The 24,058-nt window shown below is 40.5% G+C and overlaps 1 protein-coding gene across 1 annotated transcript in view; it reads right to left on the reverse strand.

Moving 5' to 3' along the window:
* Positions 1 to 7,582: 7,582 nt before the first annotated feature.
* The window catches only part of LOC109415279 (uncharacterized), a 43,104-nt gene continuing 26,628 nt past the window's right edge, over positions 7,583 to 24,058 (reverse strand). Inside the window, exons 2-6 of the mRNA XM_019689156.3 lie at positions 20,467 to 21,103; positions 19,518 to 20,397; positions 19,382 to 19,452; positions 19,185 to 19,313; positions 7,583 to 8,652 (exon numbers count right to left, since the gene is read on the reverse strand). Of these exons, the coding sequence (XP_019544701.3) occupies positions 8,518 to 8,652; positions 19,185 to 19,313; positions 19,382 to 19,452; positions 19,518 to 20,397; positions 20,467 to 21,103 (1,852 nt within the window). The 3' untranslated portion in view covers positions 7,583 to 8,517. The remainder of the gene's footprint in view (positions 8,653 to 19,184; positions 19,314 to 19,381; positions 19,453 to 19,517; positions 20,398 to 20,466; positions 21,104 to 24,058) is intronic.

The following is a 24,058-nucleotide window of genomic DNA, read 5'->3' on the forward strand; positions in this document are numbered from 1 at the left end:
ACAATGTGACATATGTTTGTCTCAACTTGAACAGAAAAGAAATAAACGACGTAAATCCATACAAATACAGTCGAAACAAGTATCTAGAAAAATTGCTCAAATTGAGGAAAGTTTGTCGATTCATCACCGCGATAGTTGTGGACAAGAGTGCTGCAGGATTGCTTAGTCCCACCGCAATAGGAGCACCACACGAATGGTACTGCCAATTGAAGGTTGTGCTGTCACAAGCATTTGGTGGCTCCAGAGAGGAGCTACTGACACCAACAGTCGGTTTGGTAAATATTTTAAGAAATAATCAAATTATGGGTTGACGTGAGCTGAACTACACAGTTTACATCATGGGTTAAGCCTTACATACATACATTTATTTGTTCAACATCATTAAGACAAGGGCTTGTCCATAAACTACGTAGACTCTTAGGGGGGGAGGGGGGGTTCTGGCCAAAGTCTACGCTCCATACAAATTTCGAAAATTTTGTATGGACAAAAGTCTACCAGGGGGGAGGGGGGGATCTGAGATGGCCCAAAAAAAGTCTACGTAGTTTATGGACAGCGCCCAAGACATAATCAACAATAGTACGCCACAATACTCGGTTTGTGGCTGCCGCTCTCCATCCTCGGTCGCGCCCAATGCTCGCCAAGTCACGCTCCACCTGGTCCGCCCATCGTGCTCTCTGCGCTCCACGCCTTCTTGTGCCAACCGGATCCGTTGCAAACACCAGCTTTGCAGGGTTGTTGTCCGGCATACTTGCAACATGCCCTGCCCACCGTATCCTCCTGGCTTTGGCCGTGATTCATTCTTCTCCGCCACACACCGTTCTCCTGCACATCGCCGAAGATCGTCCTTAGCATGCGTCGCTCGAAAACTCCGCGTACTTGCAAGTCTTCCTCGAGCATGGTCCATGTCTCGTATCCTCAGAAGACCACCGGTCTTATTTGCGTTTTGTACATGGTACATTTGGTGCTTGGGTGAATCTTTTTCGACCGCAATTTCTTCTGGAGCCCGTAATAGGCCCGACTTCCTCTGATGATGCGCCTCCGAATTTCACGGCTCGCGTTGTTGTCAGCCGTCAGTAAGAATCCGAGGTAGACGAATTCCTCCATCACCTCGAAAGTATCCCCGTCTATCGTAACATTACTACCCAGACGGATCCGGTCGCGTTCGGTTCCGCCTACCAGCATGTACTTTGTTTTTGAGGCATTCACCACCAGTCCGACCTTTGCTGCTTCGCGTTTCGGGCGGGTGTACAACTCTGCCACCGTTCCAAATGTTCTGGCAATAATGTCCATGTCGTCCGCAAAGCACACAAATTGACCGGATTTTGTGAAAATCGTTCCCCGGCTGTTGAGCCCGGCTCGTCGCATCACACCTTCCAGAGCGATGTTGAAGAGTAGGCATGAGAGTCCATCACCTTGTCGCAGTCCCCGGCGAGATTCGAATGAACTAGACAGTTCACCCGAAACCCTTACGTAGTTTTGCACACCGTCCATCGTTGCTTTAATCAGTCTAGTCAGCTTCCCAGGAAAGCCGTTTTCGTCCATGATTCTCCATGGCTCTGCGCGGTCGATACTGTCGTATGCCGCTTTGAAGTCGATGAACAGGTGATGCGTTGGTACCTGGTATTCACGGCATTTCTGGAGGATTTGCCGTACGGTAAAGATCTGGTCCGTTATCGACCGGCCGTCGATGAAGCCGGCTTGATAACTTCCCACGAACTCATTTGTTTTAGGTGACAGAAGACGGAAGATGATCTGGGATAGCACTTTGTAGGCAGCATTCAAAATAGTGATCGCCCTGAAGTTCTCACATTCCAAATGGTCGCCTTTCTTGTGAATGGGACAGATTACCCCTTCCTTCCACTCCTCCGGTAGCTGTTCGGTTTCCCAGATCCTGGTTATCAGCCGATGCAAACAGGTGGCCAACTTTTCTGGGCCCATCTTGATGAGTTCAGCTGCGATACCATCCTTACCAGCTGCTTTGTTGGTTTTGAGCTGGTGAATGACATCCTTAACTTCCTTCAGCGTGGGAGTTGGTTCATTTCCGTCCTCCGCTGCACTGTCGTCGTTTCCTCCGTTGCCGTGGGCTCCCGTGCCTACATTCTCCACGCCGTTCAGGTGCTGATCGAAGTGCTGCTTCCACCTTTCGATCACCTCACGTCCGTCCGTCAAGAGGCCTCCGTCTTTATCCCTGCATATTTCGGCTCGCGGCACGAAGCCGTTGCGGGATGCGTTGAGCTTCTGATAGAACTTCCGTGTTTCTTGGGAACGGCACAGCAGTACCATTTCTTCACACTCCGCTTCTTCCAGGCGGCGCTTTTTCTCCCGAAAGAGGCGGGTCTGCTGTTTCCGCTTCTGTTTATAACGTTCCACGTTCTGTCGAGTCACTTGCTGCAGCATTACCGCCCTCGCTGCATTCTTCTCCTCCAAAACCGTTCTGCACCCTTCGATGGTGTTCGACGGTTCTAGCTTCGTAAATAATTAACCAATCGCGCCCAAATTTGTACCAATGATGCACATATAATAGATTGACGAACAGTCGAAATTTAAGATTTTTTGATGCACTCTATGAAGAGGACACCCACAAAACTATTGCGGTGGTTCAACCCATTGAAGGATTCGTAGTAAACCGTTCGACGAATCAGTTCATAGTAAAACAATATTGAATTGACACACCTCAAAAAGCTGTTAGGATATGCTATTGCTTCGAAGTCAGACGCGATCATACAAAACGTTGCAAACAAGGACCAACATACAACCAGGAACAGCTCAGCAGACGCCGTCAAAACAGGACAACACAGTAAGAAAAAATCGGACGAGACAAGGATTTTAACAGGAATAAGAAGGAAGGCAGATAAAGGTAACGCGGTGGTTATCATGCACAAGAAGGACTATGACGAACAGATGGAAACGAAGATAAATGAAGGACCATACTGACATCTACCCGGACTAATTAGGCTGACAAACAGAATCCTGAAAGACTTGAAATCCATCATCGGAGAGGTTCGTTTTAAGGAAGCAAATTCCATTCTAAAACTATTTTCAGCAGAGTATCAGGAAGGGATAGTTGATTTCGTGGAAGCCCGCGCACACGTTGGCTTTTTGCAGTTGAGGAGGACCTAAGGACAATCTGCGTTGGTGTGAGACAAAGAACGAAGACAGAGGATGAACCACAAGCTCGCAGCACTCTACGATGAACCCAGCATCCAGCCGGTGACTGACGCCAAAAGGATACGGTGGGCAGCTAGAGCATGTTGCAAGAATGCCGCACAAAAACCCTGCAAATTTGTTGTTCACTACTGAACCACAAGAATACGTGGAGCATGGAGATGGGCGGAGCATGTGGGACGTGATCAGGAGAGCATTGAGGGTGACCGGGGATGGAAGGCGCCTGTTGTTAATCGAGTATTGTGCCATACAATATCTATTGTTTATTAGGGTAAATTGCCAATTATTGCATAACTTAACCCTTTATAAGGCAGTGGCAACTACAGTGTATCAATCAATTATTGTCCGTACAGTAATTTTTTGGTGAAAATAATTTTTCATTTAAATGTTTATAACTTTTTTATACGTCAATCAAAAACGCTGAAATTTTGACCAATTATAACCCATATATTAAAGCTCCACTGGTAAAATTTTGAGCGAGATCGAATAAGTTTTCTGAAAGTTATAGAACTTTCAGTAAAACTTATAAGATTTTTGAACACATTTTCAAAACATTATATCTCAATATGCACTTGATGAAACTTTTTCAATTTTTTATGTGTTACATCTTATACCTAAGGCTTCTATATGCAGCTTCGTTTGAGGTTTTATATTCACTACAAAAAATATGAAAAATCTGTATATGTTCAGAGTGTCATTTGGAAATTTATAATATTTTGATCAATAAAAGTGCCAAGTGTTTTCAACTTTTTTAAACTCTCTTAATGTAATATTTTTATACAGGACCTACTAAACTACATATGAAGAGTAGGTCCTATGGATTTTTCGTTCAGTCAATGCACTTTTATTGGTGGAAAACGTTTGGCAGATTATATGTGCAAAATATAGTAAATTTTTAAACATCGTCAGCTACATAAGCACATTTTTCATATTTTTTGTAGTGACTATAAAACCTCAAACATAGCTGCATGTGAAAGCCTTAGGTATAAGATGTACCACATAATAAATTGAAAAAATTTTATCGAGTACATATTGAGATATAATGTTTTAAAAATGTGTTCAAAAATCTTATAAGTTTTACTAAAAGTTCTATAACTTTCAGAAAACTTATTCGATCTCGCTCAAAAATTTACCAATGGAGCTTTAATATATGGGTTATTATTGGTTAAAGTTTCAGCGTTTTTGATTGACGTATAAAAAAGTTATAAACATTTAAATGAAAAATTATTTTCACCAAAAAATTACTGTACGGGCAATTGTTTGATACACTGTATATTGCCACCTTATACACATATTTTTTTCCGTTCGTTACGAAAATGTTTACAACTTCTGTTTTAACTGATGGACACATTAGGCCTTTGTGAGCACTCATGATTTTTTTGAGCCATAACAAATATGAATGGGCTTTTTTAGAATAAAATGTCTCTCCAAAAACTGCCATTTTTGATTGTTTTAAGGTTTATAAGCTCGAACTTCTGTTGTGGTGAGCGAATTGAAATTCGAATGATGGAGAATGAAAGGTCTAGGGTAGAAGCTTCAGTTTTGGCCAGTCCGGAGTTTTGGCCATAGTGCGGTATTGAGCCTGTTGCGATCCAAATCGTCGTAAATTTATTTTTTACTAGTAAATTCTAATACAATATGATGATTACAGCTGTGAAAACCACACGTTTTGATTAAAAACTAGAAGAAAAAAATATATTTCCTTAAAAAATCAGCTCCCATATATCTATTTTGGCCAGGGTGCTTCTAATTTGGCCACTCCCATAAGAAATACACGTGATTGGCCAAAATAGAAACCAAACTTAAGAATATGGCCAAAACTGCGGCAGAACTTCTATTTTGGCCAGTGCCACTTTTAATACAAAAATCAAGTATTGACTTGATTTCTGCATTTTTCCTTCAAAATATAGATTGGAACCTTTCATTTGACGCATTGGTTGTTTTCACAGGATTATTGGTTATTTTTATAAAAATGATTTCCCTTAGACTGGCCAAAACCGGTGCCCGCACCCTATGTTCCTTCTACTAGTGGACAAAATTTCAACTTGATTGTTTCATTACTTTTAGAAACTCAGCCTTTTGAAAAAATGTACTATAATAAATGGGCGTGTACTAAAATTGCCATATCGTCCAAAATAATTGACCAATCGAGTTCAAATCCACACAAGTAACTCATGAATATTAGGGCAATAACCTGTCAAAAAATCAGCATGATTGATAAACGCATCGCAAAATAACAACATTTTAAACTTTGTTGATAAAAAGTTGGAATTTAGACCATTTTTTCATACAAAATCGACCATTGAATTTTTTGAAAATAAAAACGTTTTTGTTCATTAAACCACATGTACTTTATATTCCAATGTAGAACGAGTGGATTCCGTGCCTGGTTCTCTCGGCCTTATAAAGGGTTAAAAACTCGCCAATTGGTGTACATCTCATGAGAAAAGCATAGAGCAAAAAAATGTCAGGTACTAGGTCCAGTATCGCCAGATCAGCTACACTGACATAAGGACCCATGTACCCCCATGACATTCATGTAACATGTTGAAGACTAATTGGTCTTGTAGATTTCGAGAACCGATATAAAATCTAATACCTTTTATTTTGGTTTGATGGTGGTTTTAAAAACCTCTACTAATCTAATATTTTCGAAAAATGCCCAACTAACATTTTCAGCGCTATAAGCTTCAGTCATTTGCTTTCTGTTGTGTAACCATCGAGTAAAAGCAGTCAACGCTGAATAAAAGGAAAGCTAGTCAAATATAAAGCATAAGCTAATACACGACTGCAAAACAAGCACCATCCAGCTACCAAACTCGGTTTTCAGAATTCCATTGCTTGTCACTGGGGCTGCCTTTACTCCACTCTATTCCAACTCCGGGAGGTTTCCCGGAAGATGTAAAAACTTGAACACATGGAATAGGAGTCCCCACTAACAAAACAGCTGCTACTATACAGTACAATTCGTTATACTGACAAATCCCCAAACTAGCAGCGCTTTAAAGGCCGTTATGTGATTTCATTACGGCTAGAAGCTGTAATAAAGAAACTGTTGGTTTACCAACACGGCTTGTCGGATGTAAACATTATTGTCAAAACAAACTTTGAGCGGGATATATAGCTACTACACAAATTCTTTACAGCTATCCATCTCTGTGCTGTGAAATTATTTGGGTTGCTTTTATTGCACTTTAATTCAATGCCGGAAGATTTTCCGGAAGATGTGCAAATCGAGTAAGAGTCCCAGCCACTACAACAGCTGCTATTATACAGTACGTTTTGTAATGTTGCCAAAACACAAAACAGCAGCGCTTCGTAGCCGTTTAAAGAACACTCTTTCAGCTAGAAGCTGTGAAGAAGAATCTGTTGGCGCAATCACACAGCTTGTTCAATGTAAACATTATTGCGTTTGACGTTTGACAAGCTTTTGCAGCAAGATGAAGTTGGGTAAGGTTTAAAGAATTCTTGTGGCACAATTATGAAGCCTTGCCTGGAGTAAAACAAAACGGGCTATTTTCTATGTTATTTATATATAGCAGTGTGGCAGCGAGGACATCATCGGGACCAGTGGATACGGAGATCGGGAGTTCGATTCCAAATAGCGGCAAGTACTTTAATTATTCAATTTTAAAAGTGATAATTCCAGTTCCACATGTATTGCGTCACGGTATCCATAACCTAATTATATTTAATCGTTTAATTTGGCGATGCCGTATAACTATTATATAACAATTGCGAAAAGGCTGAAAAAGCGCCTTCTCAAGATGTTATTCAGTTAGTGGTTACATAGGAGCCGAGAAAAGAGCTATGACTTGGTGGCATAGAAGCTTCTCGCACAGCATATACATGCTGATTAAGTTCGCCAGATTCATTGGTATAGGGCTTGCATAGAAGCTTCCATCTATATGTACAACACAGTAACTCAGCATCAAGCCGTATTGAGGACGCTTTGTTGACGTTTACATTCACAATAAATGTTAGTTGGGTGGCCAATATGAAAAAGTTTTGTTCAATAACTTCTTATAGAAACGTTAGGTCACCAGTCAAAGATGCTGTTGAACAAGTCGTGTAAAAGGAAATGTTACAAAAGATCATCAGCTACGCCTTAGGGAAGAAAAATTATCGGATAAGAATTGATAAACCCAAGATAGATTACAAAGACAATTGTGCTCATTCTGCGAATGGAGTGACGTGAGAAAAGTCGGAGTCGTATATCGAGATGAGGAATCCACTCTCGAATGAAGTGACTCGCCGTGTAAATCAAATGGAGAGTCACCTCATTCGAATCGAGATTTCTCACCTCGATATACGACTCCGACTTTTCTCACGTCACTCCATTCGCAGAATGAGCACAAATGATCCCTTCAACGGACAATGAGTGGATATCAGTAAGACAAAAAAACAATTGTGTTACTTCACACTATGAGCACTTCCTGTGCTAATGTTTGTTTATTGGTTAATCTTTTAAAATTTTCCATAGTTTTGCACTTAAACAACGCCATCTAGAGGTTTTACATTCAAATTAGTGCTATTCCTACAGCTGTAAACGAATTGCTATCTGCTCAACCGAGACAGCAGTGATCTCTGAATTATTGTAGATTGGAACCTCAATTGGGATTTGATTAGTCCCCATACAGTCACGAGATTGACCCGTCCAACGATAATAAGTAGCGTAAACAAAGTTAACGAATGTAAAGTTCAGAAAAATGGAAAACTTATAAATAGTTACATCGGTGCTTGATTTCCGAGACGAGTTCAATAGAATTTCAAGCTCTTTTGATTCAAGATGAAATAAAGGGTGTATAATAAAAAATAAATTATAACTTACGCTCCGTTGCTTCACAACTTATGACTATTCTACAAACTCACGATAGGTATATTCACTGTTCCACTTACACTTTTTCATTTGCACATTGCCTTTTCTTGCCACCGTACGCTGCCGGGTTATACTATAATACAATAATGTAGATCATCTTTCGGCTTTCCGATCTTCCTGCACACTTTTCGCCACTTATGTTCTTGCTCTCATGATGAATGCGCATCACTTGAATACTTGTAAGTTTCACCTGAGACAACCAATATCCCTTCAAACGATTCCCCAAATCGTTACTACTGTTCCCCCAATGGTTCTAACCCTTAAAAACGAAGATTCTTTCTTTCAACGAAAACACTCGGAACCGCACGCGGCGGAACAACAACACGCAACCGATTCGTTCCGAGATACCGCACGCACGACGACTACGACGCCGAAGACACGATCGCGTAATATTTCTTACAGCATTCGATCGCGAAACGTCCTTTACAGCTTCATTCTCGATGCGCGGTTGTTTACTATATGGGGTATGATTATCACGTGACCGCCGTGGTAGACGATACGATCGCGTTGCCGGAAATGCGACGTTTCGCGATGGCTTTCTTCACGTACGCCGTGATCAGGTTCTGGACCTTGACCGGGTTGATCTCGCCGGATCGGCTGTGGCAGATCTGAAAGCGGGAAGGAGAGAGGGGAATTTGTTAGATTATTTGGCAGTAGGAACAACAGGGAAATTTTATAGAGATTATGACGACGGTGGTGGGTCTCCAGTTAGCCTAGTGGTTAAGGCTAAAGTCTGTATTCACAATAATCGGGACACAAAAATACAGCTGTAACTCTGCAATAGATATATTAAAGTTACTCAAATTTTGTCTAATAATATCTTAAGATGTGCTCATTTCACATACAAAATTTCATGTGAATCGGTGCAGTACTTTTTGTTGTAGCAACAAAAGAGTAAAATGTGCGCCATTGAATTTTGTACAGCCCCTAGTATTGCTTGAGAACGCTGTAACTTTTGAATTTGGCAAAGGAAATGGCTGAAATTTTGATCACAAACCTCTCAATCTACATTTGTTTCATAGGCAAAATTTAAAAAAAAAAATCGATGCACTATCAACAATTTTATAGTCGAAACATGTATTGGGACTGAACGTGATTTTAGCACCTCAGACAGCAATTAGTCAGCACCCTTTATTGTTTCGATTGTACTATTGAAAGTACTATATCAATAATCATAAAATTTTGCAGGCATAATATACACATAATCAACTAGCTTCTGTGAAAATTTCATGAAAATTGGCAGAGAAGTTTAAAAGTTATGAATAGGCAAAAATCGCACATGAAAAACACGAAAAATTTTCACTAACACTGACCGCTATCAGCACCAGTAGCTTTCAAACCAATTGATCAAAGTTGATGAAATTTTGCAAGAAAGCGTCTCTATAAGTATCATAACTGCTAACGAAAATTCATAATTATCATCACAGAACTTTGAACTGTAGCGTAAAAGAACCATCTAGTATGCCATGGTTTCCCAAACTGTGGATCGCGACCCCCCAGAGGGGTCGCCAGTCTTCATCCAGGGGGTCGCGAGAGACAGTAAAGTATGTTACTGTAACAGTCAACAAATGAGGGAATTTTTATGGGGGGTCGCGAAAACTACGTCTGCTGGCAAAACGGGGTCGCGCGACCTGAAAGTTTGGGAACCTATGTAGTATGCGAATGAAAATTGATCGTGATTGTACAAAATGCTTAAAACCACGTCTGTTGGTTTTCCATCCACAGATGAAAGTAATGCGTCGATTTTTATGAAATTTAGCATAAATAATAAACATACACCAAAGAGTTCTCAGTCAATTATTTGGCCGATTTTACCGATTCATTACAGAGCTACTGACGTACTTCTGTGTCCCGATTATTGCGGATACAGGCTTTATGAATCGCCAATCCGGAGACGATGGGTTCGATTCCCGTTCCTGTCGGGAAAAATTGCCGCTCCACGGGGCATAGTGTTATCATTGTGCTTGCCTCACAATATACAAATTCATGCAATGGCAAGCAAAGAAAGTCCTTCAATTAATAACTGTGGAAGTGCTCTAAGAGCACTAAGTTGTAGAGAGGTACGCCAAGTCCCAGTGGGGGACGTAGAGCCATAGAGAAAAAGAAGAAGAAGACGGTGGTGGTATTATCTTGACGTTTCAAAGAGTAAATGAAGTCCTTGGGTGTCGATTTTTTTTTGCGTATAGTAGTTTTTTACTAAAAACTTGAGCCACTATTTGATAGATCTTTTTTATCTTGCCATGTATCGCATACAGATAATAGAAACAATAATAAAAGAATAATGAAATATGTTACTTTTACTTACCGTTAGAATTGTTTGCATAGAAACCATCTTGTCTGCTCATTTTTATTATCGCACTTTCTTTTGTCGTTCACCATTCCTGTTTTTTTTTTGTTGCTACTTCGTATTTTGAGAATTGGTTGGTCAGGTAACATAGTCAATTTGCATGGTACATTCGAGAAACTTCACATTGATTAGGGTTAAAACGATATCGATGAATCCGGTACTATCGATATTTTACGTACTACAATTGCAACGAGTGTTGGATAAGAAAATGGAACATTTACAGCAAAACTACAACATTATCCACGCGTACTCGAACTAATACTCCTACCAATGCATGGTAATGATAATTGGCGTAGCCAGCTTTTTATTCTCACTTATTTCCCTTGATAAATACGAGAAAGACGGGTCAACAAGTGCCCCTTCTTCCATTCTTCTCTTTCTCGTGTTAGTTTATAAGTGAGTGATTAAGGCCTAAGAAAAAAGAAATACAATAATGGTAATCATGAATCGTTCAACGTTTATTGGCAAAGTGTTCTTGAACGAAACCATCCCATGCCGTGTGTCTATAACGCACATGTGATAAGTAAAGCGGTGGCGTCGAGTCAGTATCGGAAAAGCACACTAATCACAACAAATACAATCTCTGAAACCCTACAGCGATTCCTGTACAAATACCAAGAGGAATCCTGTAAAAAAACATGAAGAAATCTCCAAACCTGTAAAAATTTCTGAAGAAATTCGTGGAGAAACTCTTATGATAATCATTAATCTCTAGGAAATAAGTTACAGATACATCCTAGAATATCTCTGAAAAAACTTCGCCTTGGACGAGTTTGTCCTCGAACTTATTCTCGCTACCTCACTCTTCAGAGGAGCATAAGCTTCTTCAACAATCGATATCGACAAAATCAATCCTTTGAAACACTTCCACGTACCCAAACATTCTTTCTGGTTTTATTAATTACTACAGCAAGTTCATCACTTTACGTCTTCGTAAGCTTAGTACCTAACTGTAGGCAGATATCCCAGGGTCCATTGTTTCCAGAAATGGTTAGCCCGTCGCTGATTCAGATCGCAAAATGCGTAGATGCCACTCACGTAGCCTTCGGTGACTTCCGTAGTACCGTGGAGGGCCCATATACTGCGCATCTAAGACTTTTTCAATTTCAATCAGCTGTAACAAATTCAAAATCGAACCGATTTGGCTGAATTTTTGACTGCACATAGTTATTAGCTTTGTAAATGAGGGAAAAATATAATTCTTATACAAAACACTCAATTTATATGTTAAATCTTGAAAATTCTAAAGTGTGTCTCTGTTCCTAATTCTGCGCACCCATTTTTGGAATGTTCCTTATTCTGCGTACGTGCGAAAAACTCTAAAAAGATAACATATTGTAATGAGAACATGATTCATAGATGAAATTCAATTGAATTCTTCATTTTCAACTGTTATACCACATTACGACCATATTGGAACTTCGCATGTCCTCAACATTGATGCTACCTACTTTGATTACTAAGCAAAGGGAATTTTAATCATAATACACAAAAGGATTTTGTAGCATTATCGAATACTACTACGTAAAGCTTTTTAGTTATTCGCATATACACATTTTAGTAAAATTTACTTTTATTTCTAAAGGCAATATAAACTTTTTCGCCATGACAAGGTGGCACAATTTTTGTTTGCAAACTGAGACTTCTTTCTTGTCTAACTCCAGGGTTTAAGAAAATTCCATGTAAACTCACATCATATCTCGCATTTGACGAATGCTTGCATGAATACATAAAATTTCCCACGAGGTTGATAGCAAATGTTTTAAACAAGTGGTTAGTCCGGTCGAACTATCAGAACAAAAATTCAAAATCGTAAATTAGCCTTCAAAGTTCATAAACTAACTTGTTGAGCCGTAATTACATTCACCGGGTTGCTAGAAACATAGAATATCCTAGTTATAACTATGGTGGCATTTATATGATGTTTGTTTATTAATTATATGTTCAAAACTTAGTGTTGAAATGTCTGCGCAGAATTAGGACCAACATTTAATACCGGTTCCTAATTCTGCGCACCTAAGAAGAACAAGAAGATTTAAAAAAGAAGAAGAAAACTCAATTGTTTTTTGCCGATTCTGATTCCTCGAAGACAGCAGTACAGGATGCGCATGGAAAAGCAGACATTCTCTTCATTATTTATTTCGCAAAATGCTTCAGCTCATGAAGCAACTTTTTAGCAGTTTCGCTAACGGACACGGATTTCAGGCAATTTACAGTACTTGCGACATCATTTTATTTTTTTACAAAATAATGATCGTTGATTTGAAAATTTTTTCTTTACAAACTTTTTTAATACTATTGAAGCAATATTCAAAAAATATATTTGAAGCTAATATTGAACTAGCGTCCGTGATTTTGAGGTATATTCGAGATAGTGCGCCGAATTAGGGACTGCGCAGAATTAGGGCCGGTCACGGTATAGTCAACCAACTAATGAAAAACGATTTTTTTTTCTCTACACTTTTACAGAGATTTTTTGGCGAGAGATGTATTTCTTGTTGTATTTACTTGGAACTGCAAATCAACCCAAATTTAAGTTCTTTTGACGCAATCCCGTACCTCCGTGGAATTACTCAAATTTGCGTCAAACAGCGATAGTGGGGTCTCCAGTTAGCCTAGTGGTTGAGGCTATGGATCGCCAATCCGGAGACGGCGGGTTCGATTCCCGTTCCAGTCGGGAAATTTTCTCGACTCCTGGGCATAGTGTATCATTGTGCTTGCCTCACAATATACAAATTCATGCACTGGCAGGCAAAGAAAGCCCTTCAACTAATAACTGTGGAAATGCTCAAAGAACACTAAGTTGAAGTGAGGCAGGCCAAGTCCCAGTGCGGACGTAGAGCCATAAAGAAGAAGAAGAAGCGATAGTGGTCACTAGGTAGTTCTCGTTTGAACGCTGCAAAAATTGTCACCCAATGGTAAGTTATGTTTACCCAGTGGAGGCCTTATTTGACGCAAATTTTGGTTTAGTCAAGATAACCCAAATGTGGCTTCTTCCACGGAGCCGCACGGATGTGTCGCGTGGATGTTTCTCTCTTCGTTTTTCAGAACATTCGTGTGGGGCGAGGGAAAAAACAACCCAATGCTGAGTAAAAACTTAAAGCTGTTTAGCCAAATCGCGTATCAACATGCTTAGTTCGCTTGGTTCCTCCGTCTTGCTTCAATAGCGTAATGCAGCTCTGGTTATCTTCGTTGGTCTTCACGGGGTGTTTGACGTCTTCGCCTAAATCCTGCATGAGCTTCAGAATCCATTGTAGATCTTGTCAACACTCTGAGAATGAAGTGCGCTCTACTTCTGTGCGTCTGTTTCCTGGCAGTCCAAGATATGGTTTCATTCCCAAGTCGAAACATGTACCCAGAGTTGGACTTCCAGTCATGAGCACTTCGCTGTTCGGTGGCTTCTCTGGCTCCTCCTGTTCCTCACCGTGGAAAATAAAACTTACCAAAAAACCGAGAAAGTCTTCTTCATCGGCATCTTCATATTCACTCACAACACTTTCATTTTCGCATTTTTTTTTTCAGGTACTTCAGTATTTGATCTTTCAGCACACGATTTGCTGCAGTGAAGTTCCGTCACCGAGACGTCTGTTTATCTTTGCTTTCTGCCATGTGTAAAACTTTGTAACGGTCATATCAGAGTATGTGGTTATGCGCCCGTTGCGTGGCGCTAGGATCCCCTCACTTACGCTGTTGTGTTGTCATTTTTGTTTCCAGTGCTCGCCATTTCTGGTTGTTTGGCGCTCGTGTCGCTTTGTGGGCTAGTGTGTTTTAACGATGAACACTGCCATCGTGGGGTCAATTCGACTTTATATGTGGAGCAGTCTCCGTTGGTGGCGTTGAGGTACACTTAAATCCCGTACACACGATTTCGACGTATTTTTGTTCGAGCTTAAATGACTGTTCTCTGTGGTTCCTTCCATTATCGGAATATACTTTCTTTGCCAAGCGCGTATTGTGAGGGGACGTTCATACACCACCTACAGTGTATCAAACAATTGTCCGTACAGTAAATTTTTTGTCAAAATAATTTTTCATTCAAATGATAATAACTTTTTTATGCGTCAATCAGAAACGCTGAAATTTTGACCAATCATGAATCATATATTAAAGCTCCGTTAGTAAAATTTTGAGCAAGATCGAATAAGTTTTCTGAAAGTTATAGAACTTTTAGTAAAACTTATAAGATTTTTGAACATATTTTTAAAACATTATATCTCAATATGTACTCGATGAATTTTTTTCAATTTTTTTTTGTGTTACATCTTAAACCTAAGGCTTTCATAGGCAGCCATGTTTGGGGTTTTATATTCACTACAAAAAATATGAAAAATGTGCGTATGTAGTTGACGATGTTTTAAAATTTACCATATTTTGCGCATATAATCTGCCAAACGTTTTCCACCAATAAAAGTGCATTTACTGAACGAAAAATCCATAGGACCTACTCTTCATATATAGTTTAGTAGGTCCTGTATAAAAATATATCATTAAGAGAGTTTAAAAAAGTTGAAAACACTTGGCACTTTTATTGATCAAAATATGACAAATTTCCAAATGACACTCTGAACATATACAGATTTTTTATATATTTTGTAGTGAATATAAAACCTTAAACGAAGCTGAATATGAAAGCCTTAGGTATAAGCTGTAACACGAAAAATATTGAAAAAGTTTCATCTAGTACATATTGAGATATAATATTTTAAAAATGTATTCAAAAATTTTATAAGTTTTACTAAAAGTTCTATAACTTTCAGAAAACTTATTCGATCTCGCTCAAAATTTTATCAATGGAGCTTTAACATATGGGTTATAATTGGTTAAAATTTCAGCGTCTTTGATTGACGTATAAAAAAGTTATAATCATTTAAATGAAAAATTATTTAGGCCAAAAAAATGCTGTACGGACAATTGTTTGATACACTGTATACTTTTAGAGGGGAGGGTGATCTGACCAAAGTCTACACTCCATACAGACTTCAACAATTTTGTATGGACAAGAGTCTGAAATTCCCAAAATTTGGTCTACGTGATTTATGAACAGCCCCTGAGTCACGTGAAAAACAACAGTGTTTAGGGATGGATTTTTTCACTTTTACCTGGATCAGCGAATCAAAATTCAACCATCGCGCAACAATAACGACAATGTCGCAACCTGAATTTGTTGTGACATTCTACCTAATGCGACATAGGTTTGTCCCAACTTGAACAGAATTAATAGAATAAAGATCATGCAGCACGAGTTTAGAGATTTCTATGCCTTGCATTGTGATTTTCGAGTGATAACTTCGAGTCGGTAAACACCGAAATGCTGCTGAAGATGTGTCATCAAAAAGTTTCGATTTTGGGTTGGTAATAATTGATTATTCACGAGTTGAAAAGTACGCAACAAAATCAGGTTCCGTTTTGTCTGCAACAAAAAAAAATTAAGATCATTATCTGTTACCAGCTGGGATAAAGAGTAATCGCTGCGCCTTCTTTGTTGCTTGTTTTATGCCTCTTTTGTCTGACAATTCTTTTAACTGACCCGGATTGATCCGAAATAATCGACTCCGACTTAGGTGAACGGGCGCACACCAGGCAACACCTGTGCTTCCGGAAGAGGGCTTATGCTTGGCCTTATATACTCTGTACCATTGACATCGCTTCTCCAGTCCTTTAATTATATTTATTATGCATAATACACACAATAAACAATAATATAGCGTTTGAAAAATCAAGAAACACGGATAACGGATTTTTACAGGGCTCTTTGAAGTGAAGAGCATTCTTAAGGTCACGGTATTAGGGCATGGCACAATATACATATCTCACCGCGTTCCAAAAGTTGTGTCAATTGGCTCAAAATTGACTGAGTTATAGCAGAAAAGAGCCCAAAATAGAAGCCCTGCCAGATAGTTCCACTTCCCTATCATTGTTCTTCAAAGACTGTACAAGCGCATTTGAATCTCAATCCTATTCAACATCAAAAACAATCTAAGGAACCTGGTATTTTCCCAGGCCCGGATTAAGGACTGAGGAGGCCCGGGGCAAGAGCTGATGTGAAGGCCCCTTGGAGGTACAAAAGCGATGAGCAAAAAAGTTTTTCTTTATTTTTGAACAGCCCGGAGCCCTGCCCCCCCCCCCCCCCCCCCCCCTTAGATCCGCCCTGTATTTTCCCCAGACAGACTCGGTTTTTTTACTGGAATGACTGATTGTATGTAGGGTAGAAGCTGCAGTTTTGGCCAGTCCGGAGTTTTGGCCATAGTGCGGTACTGAGCCTGTTGCGATCTAAATCGGCGTAAATTTATTTTTTACTAGTAGATCCCAATACAATATAATGATTTCAGTTGTGAAAACCATACATTTTGATTGAAAACTGGAAGAAAAAAAAAATATTTCCATAAAAAATCAGCTCCCATATATTTACACCGTGTCCAATAAGTTCTCATACAAAATCAAATTTAATTCATTTCATATCTGTAACTAGGATTTTCTAAGTAGGGTGGGGCGGGGCAAGATGGGTCAGTGCCATTTTCGGGCGCATTACTCATGTTTTGATTATGTTAATAATTTTGTTAGATGACCAGCATGAATATACAAAAGTTTGGGACATTCATTGAACAATTATTCACTCTCATTGGAAATAAAAAATAAAATGATTTTAAGCCATTTTTCTTATGCGATACATTCCATATAATCTCCATATAAACGGCCTCGGGGCAAGATGGGTCACCTTCAATTTTGAACGTATTTTTGAAGCATTCAATAGATAATTATTTTTTATTACAAGGTTATCTCATAACTGACTTCAATCAAGCGGAATGAACGATCAAAATTATAACATAAAAATATGATAATTTTTTAGTAAAACATCGATTTTCAAGTCGCCTTAGAACCACTCAAATCGTAAAGTTTTTTATATTCCAAATAAATTTATAAAATGTTTACTAGTAGCTCTTGTTTACTCAGTATGGATATGGAGCATATATGAATGCGGAACAAATCTCATATTTTGACGTTTTTCGTTGAGAAAATGTGAATTACTTAAAAGGTGACCCATCTTGCCCCGCACTTTTTCCACGGCGCAAAATCGTTCACTTTTTAAAACAGCTCGTTTAACATTATTTTTTGTATTTAATGAATTTTTTATTGACTCTTAACATAGCTAACTAGTGTATTAAATAGTAGCGGACGAATACAAATCAATACGATTTGTATTTACAAAGTTATGGTGACCCATCTTGCCCCGCCCCACCCTAAATTTATTTATTGAAAGGCCAACTAACACACATCAAATACAGCATATGTTTTGAAACTAACTGTCCTTTATCCTTCTCTGCTGATCGCTTATGTGTCGTAAGTCCATTTTAGCTGGCACGCATGCCATTTCATTGGTATTTCGTTGTATTTCAACGAGTAATGGTTTTAAGTTGAAACAAATTAGGTTCCTGTCCTCCCCATTGCTAGTAGCAACTACTAGCATGACCAGAAGAGAAAAAAATATGAGATCCTGTATTGGTAAAGTACGAAGCCGTTTTATTTTGTACAAAAGAAAACGTAAATTAAACAAAAATGTCCATTTACCTGTTTCAATGAGATTTGTTGTGTTAAAGAAGCATGCGTGCATCTTATCTGGTTGATTCACATTATCCTCACTTTTAAAAATTACTTGTATTCCTATTGTGGTAAATTTTGTCCAAAATTTAGGTTTTATGATGATTATCTTTGATATAACGGTTATTTTCATGAAAATCAGCCCAAGTTGAGCTTACTTGCAAATTTCTTACCATATCATCACTAAGGGCCGATTTCTTCACCTCGGCTTAACCGGTAAGCCAGGCTTACCCATATAGTTAAACCTGGTTTAACGCTTAAGCCAAGGTGAAGAAATCGACCCTAAAACTGTATTCTTTAAGCCTCAGTATATCCGTTTGGTACATAACTTGAAATACACACTCAAAATTTATCCCTATGGACTCTATTTCGCTACCGTAGAATGAAAAACTTTTCGAACATTTTTCATGCGTGCCGGAGAAAACGGATTTCAGAAAACGAAAGTGTACTGCTAGGCTTATGAAAAGAAATAGAAAATATGGTTATTCTAAACCGTATGCTTTATTTAATCAGTATTATGTGGCCTTTCAATACATGTATTCACTTTGAAAATATGAATCACATATGTGAAATAAAATGATATTTTCTAAATTTGTATTTTGTATGAGAACTTATTGGACACGGTGTATTTTGGTCAGGGTGCTTCTAATTTGGCCACTCCCATAAGAAATACACGTGATTGGCCAAAATAGAAACCAAAGTTGAAATTGAAAATATGGCCAAAACTGCGGCAATGCTTCTATTTTGGCCAGTGCTACTTTTAATACAAAAAACAAGTATTAGCTTGATTTCTGCATTTTTCCTTCAAAATATAGATTGAAACCTTTCATTTGACACATTGGTAGTTTTCATAGAGTTCTTGGTTATTTTTATAAAAATGATTTCCCTTAGACTGGCCAAAACCAGTGCCCGCATCCTAGTGATAATAATTTTACAGGTTTTACCAAATATGGCTCAATCAATTCGATAGAAAACTACAGACTGTAATTGAAAATCCAATCTTTTTAATATCAATGATCGATTTAGAACAAGGTTTAGAAACAACAACAAAATATCTGTCAATTATAAATCAGTCAACAATTCAGTTAAAAAAAAAACAATCAGTTTCACATTAAACAAATAACCAAAAGTTGTTTCTGAAAGTCAAAAAGCTACGAATAAAGAACAATCTAAATATTAACGTTCATCATATCTCACCTTCGGAACGGACTTCTTCATGATGTCCTTGTACTCGTCCTTGTTGATGCGCTTCTTGTTGAAGTGCGGCTTGAGGAAGTGCTTAACTTCCTCGATGATACGCTCCTGGCGTTGTAGCTTCTGGATTAGCTGCAAATGGGATAAGAAAAACAACATGTTAATTTGCTAACTGCGAAGGGCTGAAGTTATCCCCAAACCTTCTCTTTAATCTGCAGGTCGACAGCGGAGTTGGGCATCTCGTCCAGCATCTGCATCGTCACACGTTGCGCTGTGAAAGAGAGAACAAATCCGTTAAACACCCCATCCGTGAATCCGTTGCCGGAAGAAACTCACGTTTGTACATCTCGTCCACCACCAGCACGGCCTCGTTGGGCCTCCTCAGGTCCCCATAGAGTGTCTTTTTGTCGTTGCCAAACACCCGCCTTAGGTTGTCCACCGTGAGGGCGATGGTCTTGGGCTGCTGCTGACTTCCGCTTCCGTTGGCCGAACCACCTTCCGGCGGTGGATCGAACATGTGGTCGTCGCAGTCGCTCGATCGTGGCGAATACGGCGAAATGTCCCCATCGTCCATGTCGTCGCCGCCGCCGCCAAAGGTTGGAATACCGACGGTCGCTCCGGGCACCATGGCACCGGAGGTGACCGTGGCCGTAGCCGGAACGTGGCTCGATTTCTTCATCGGCGAAGGTCGGTGAGCCTTGAGCGGTGACTGCCGGAATGGTCCTCGCGGGGAAAGCTGGTCCATCGGGGACGTCGGATGTAGATCGAGGACACTGTCGTCGTAGTGATCGCCGGCGGGGCTGTTGAGATCGACCGAAGCCTGGGACATCGTCGCCAGCTGCGGATCCTTCGCCACTCGCAGATGATGATGGTGATGGTGGTGTTGCGGGTGGTGATGCTCCGGATAGCTAACTGTCGATATGCTGCCCAGATTGTGTCCGGAACCGGGCGATTGAGTCGGAGATTTGGTCGGTTCGAAGGGATCGTAGGATTCCGGCGATTTCGGGGCCGGCTCCGGAGGAGTGTTCGGTCCGACCAGATCGCTGGCCGACGGTTTGCCCTTCTTTTTGTTGGCAGCTTCTTCGTCGCTTAGGACGATCACCTCCTTGGGACTGGAAATCAACTGTTTGCCGGGTGATCGTTCCAGGTCAATGATTGCCACCGGTTTGATGTTCTCGTCCACTTTGCGTTTCTTTCGCTGACTCGTTGATGGGTACTGTGGAATGAATAAAAAAGGATAAGTGAATGACTCTTTCTGGTATTTTATGCCAAGTTTCCTGCTTACCTCCAGCGAATCGTCATGCTTCTTGCGGTCGTCCTTGTGTTTTCCTTCTCCCTTGCCCTTCTTTCGGCTAGATTTCTTCTTCTTGGCCTTTCGGTAAGCCTTTTCCGCTGCCGCCGCATCCTCAGGATCCCCATCGGCAAAGCTCACGCTCACCAGGATATTCTTGCCCGACGAGAAAATCTCCTTCGATTGAGCCACGTCATGTTCCGGCGGACAGATCCTCTCCTCCAAAATTTCCTTCTTCCGCTTTTTCTCCTTCTTTCGCTGCTTCCGCTCTCGCTCTTTCTTCTTCTTGTCTTTCTTCCTCTTCTTCCGTTTTACCACTTCCTCGAGAATTTCTTCCTCCTCTTCCACTTCTTCCTCCGTTTCTTCTACACCTCCTTCCTCTTCCTCTTCTTCGCTAGTGAGCTCGTCGTAATCTGGACTCGCATACGCATCACTGTCCACCACATCGGCGAAGAAACTGCTGCCGGAACTTATGTCGCTGAGGGCGGCACTGAGACTGCGGTGTCGCTTCTTGGTTCGCCGTCGTTCCACAGCGGCGGTAGCAACAGGACTGCGAGCTTGTTCCCGCGACGCCCGCGGTTTGACTTCCTTTTCAACCGAGGGACTCTGCGGCACCACGGGAACCGGTGATCTGAAAAGATATACAAGAGAATAAGTTAGGGCTGAGGCTATCTTGTCCAAGGACTAGGATCACGTCTCTCTTGACCTTGGGCCTCTTGACGTGGCCATCACAATCCTGCAGGCACCACCAAACGGATTCGCACTGGCACTCTGACAGGGACCCTCAAAACAGGCCTTTTTGTTTGCCCTTATCTCAGTCATCAGCGTGACTTTCGCAGCGGCGCTCCTCAAGCGTAGGAACACCAGACCTAAGAAACGTAAGGCGGCAGATGCCTAGTGCGGAATGGAACGGAACGGAACAGAAGAATGCCTGCGAATTCAAATCCGGCGGGAGGCAACGAGTTGCAAGAAGCGATCCTGCAAATCACTCAATTTCTTACGTGAATGGCCGTTCCAGCTCCCACGAACACCGAGCAAATTCTAGAAGCGCTATCAACCAACAACATCAGTAAAATTCACCTTTGATCCGGACAACGGGATCACATTTGAAAAGTGGTTCTCCCGTTATGCGGAGCTTTCGAGAATGACGCTAGAAAGTTGGACGATGCCGCCAAAGTTCGGTTACTTCTGTGGAAGCTGGACACCAAACTAAGTCCCACAGCCGATACGTGAATTACATTCTTCCGAAGCAACCTGAGAATCTGCAGTTTGCCGAAACCATCTAAACACTCAAGAAGATCTTTGGCACCCAATCCTCGATTTTCTAGTGCCCGCAGCTAGTCAAGTCCGACATCTTAAGCTATGGCGGCATGGTAAATAGAGCGGTGGAAGATTTCGAATTCCAGAACTGCAAAATCGACCAATGAAGGCAAAACGGCGGAACACCCGGTAACTCTCCAAACACTGATCGACGAAATTCAAAACTCGTGAACTTGACAACGGCCACAGCGGTGATCGTCAATGCGACCGGCGAACCTCTGGAACTAATCGGCGAATTCAACTGTGAAGCGACCATCAACGGCATCTAGCATAGTGAATCAGCTAGATGTTTCATAACATCTGTTCCGGATATCAACGTACTGGGCTTCGAATGGATTGAACTGTTCAACCTCTGGTCAGCACCGTTTAACGCGATCTGCAATCAAATTGAATCCAAGAACAAACCAGCTGTTCGGGAGTCTATATGAAGAACCAAGTTCCGAAGGAAATAGATTATCCATTGTGATGGACCAAGATACCCCCACACCCCCCCCCCTTGGATGGATTCGTGTTGGGGTTTGGAACCGCTTTTCTACTGCTCGGCTATCGAAGGATTCCCGGTGAAGGACCATTCCCCAACACCAGCTTTCGGCAAAGAACTCTAGCATTTGAAGGTTAAATACGGGGAAGTTCTCAATGAATCATTGGGACACTGCAACACAACCAAAGTAAAGCTACTCCTTAAAGCTGAAGCTTAACCCGTATTCTGCCCCAAACGTCCGATTCCATTCAATACTGTTTCACTAGTTGATGCTGAACTGACCCGTCTGGAGAAGCTTGGAGTCATTATACCTACTAGTTGATTTTTCGAGATGGGCGGCGCCAATAGTAACAGACGAAGAGATTTTTGCGTAACTCAACGGAAGTGCGGTATTCAGCATCATAGACCTATCCGATGCATATCTGCAAGTCGAAGTAGATGATGGATTCAAGAAGCTGATTACTGTCAACTGTCATAGAGGATTGTTCCGTTTCAACAGACTTGCACCGGGAGTCAAATCAGCTCCAGGAAACTTTCAACGGTTGATAGACAGTATGATCGTAAATATTCCCGGAATACGTTCGTTCATCGATGACCTTAAAAAATTTCGGAAAGGATTGGAAATCCCATGCAGAATCGCTCAACAAGCTGTTCAGCCGTTTGCAAGAATATGGGTATCATGTAAAGCTGAAAAAATGCAGATTCTACCAAACGAAAATCTTGGATATCTTGAACACATTATTGTTCCATTCCTAGAGAAATTGCTGAAGGAATTCCTTGAGAAAATTCTAGATAAAATCCTGGAGGATTTCCTGGAGGTTTTCCTTTGGAAATTGCTGGAGAAATCCTTGAAAAAATTCCTGGAGGAATATCTGGAGGAATTTTTGTAACAATTACTGGATGAATTTCTGGGGGAATCTCTAGAGGAGCTCTGGAAGAAATTTCTGAAAAAATCCCCTCAGAAATTCCCGGAGGAATTTCTGGAGGAATTCCTGGAGAAAACCACGAACGAATTTTTGAAGGAATCCCTGGGGGTATCCTTGGAGAAATTATGGAGAAATCCCTGGAAAATCCCTGAAAAAGTTCCTGTAGGAATTTTTAGAGGAGCTGCTGGAGCAATTCCTGGAGAAAAATCTGGAAGAATTCTTGGAGGAATTCTTGAAAAAAATCTAAAAGGTATTCCTAGAGAAATTTCTGGAAGAATTTCTGAAGGAATCCCTGAAGGATTTTCTGAAGAAATTCCTGGATGAATTGCTCACATAATTTATGATGGAATTCCTTGATGAATCCTTGAAGAAATTCCTGGAGAAATCTCTGCAAAAATCCAAGGAGGAATCCCTGTAAAAATGTCTGAAAAATTTCCTGGAAGAATGCCTAGGAGAATTCTTGGAAGATTCCCTGGAGTAATTCATGGAGAAAACTTTGGAGGAATTCCTGTAGGAGTATCTGGCATTTTTTGGAAAAATCCGTTAAACACGCAGAAAAAAGCATGGTAAAATCAAAAATTCAGGCCAAACATGTCTAAAGGTCCTATCTGCAGAAGAGAGGCTCTCTTTGGTTTCCCTCTCTTTCGTTAACATCTCAGCTGTTTATTTGTATTATGAATGTCTCCTTGCATTGAATGACGGTGAAAACAATCGTCCTTTGACTTGTACTGCAAAAATAGTTGAAAAGTGTACCATTACATTGCCATAATTGAAAGAGAAAGTGAACAAAGAGAGCCTCTCTTCTGCAGATAGGACCTATTGAAATGTTTGGCCTGAAATATTTCAGGTAAACTCAAAT

Source organism: Aedes albopictus, chromosome 1, assembly GCF_035046485.1.
Source record: "Aedes albopictus strain Foshan chromosome 1, AalbF5, whole genome shotgun sequence".
Classification (NCBI taxonomy): Eukaryota; Metazoa; Arthropoda; class Insecta; order Diptera; family Culicidae; genus Aedes; species Aedes albopictus.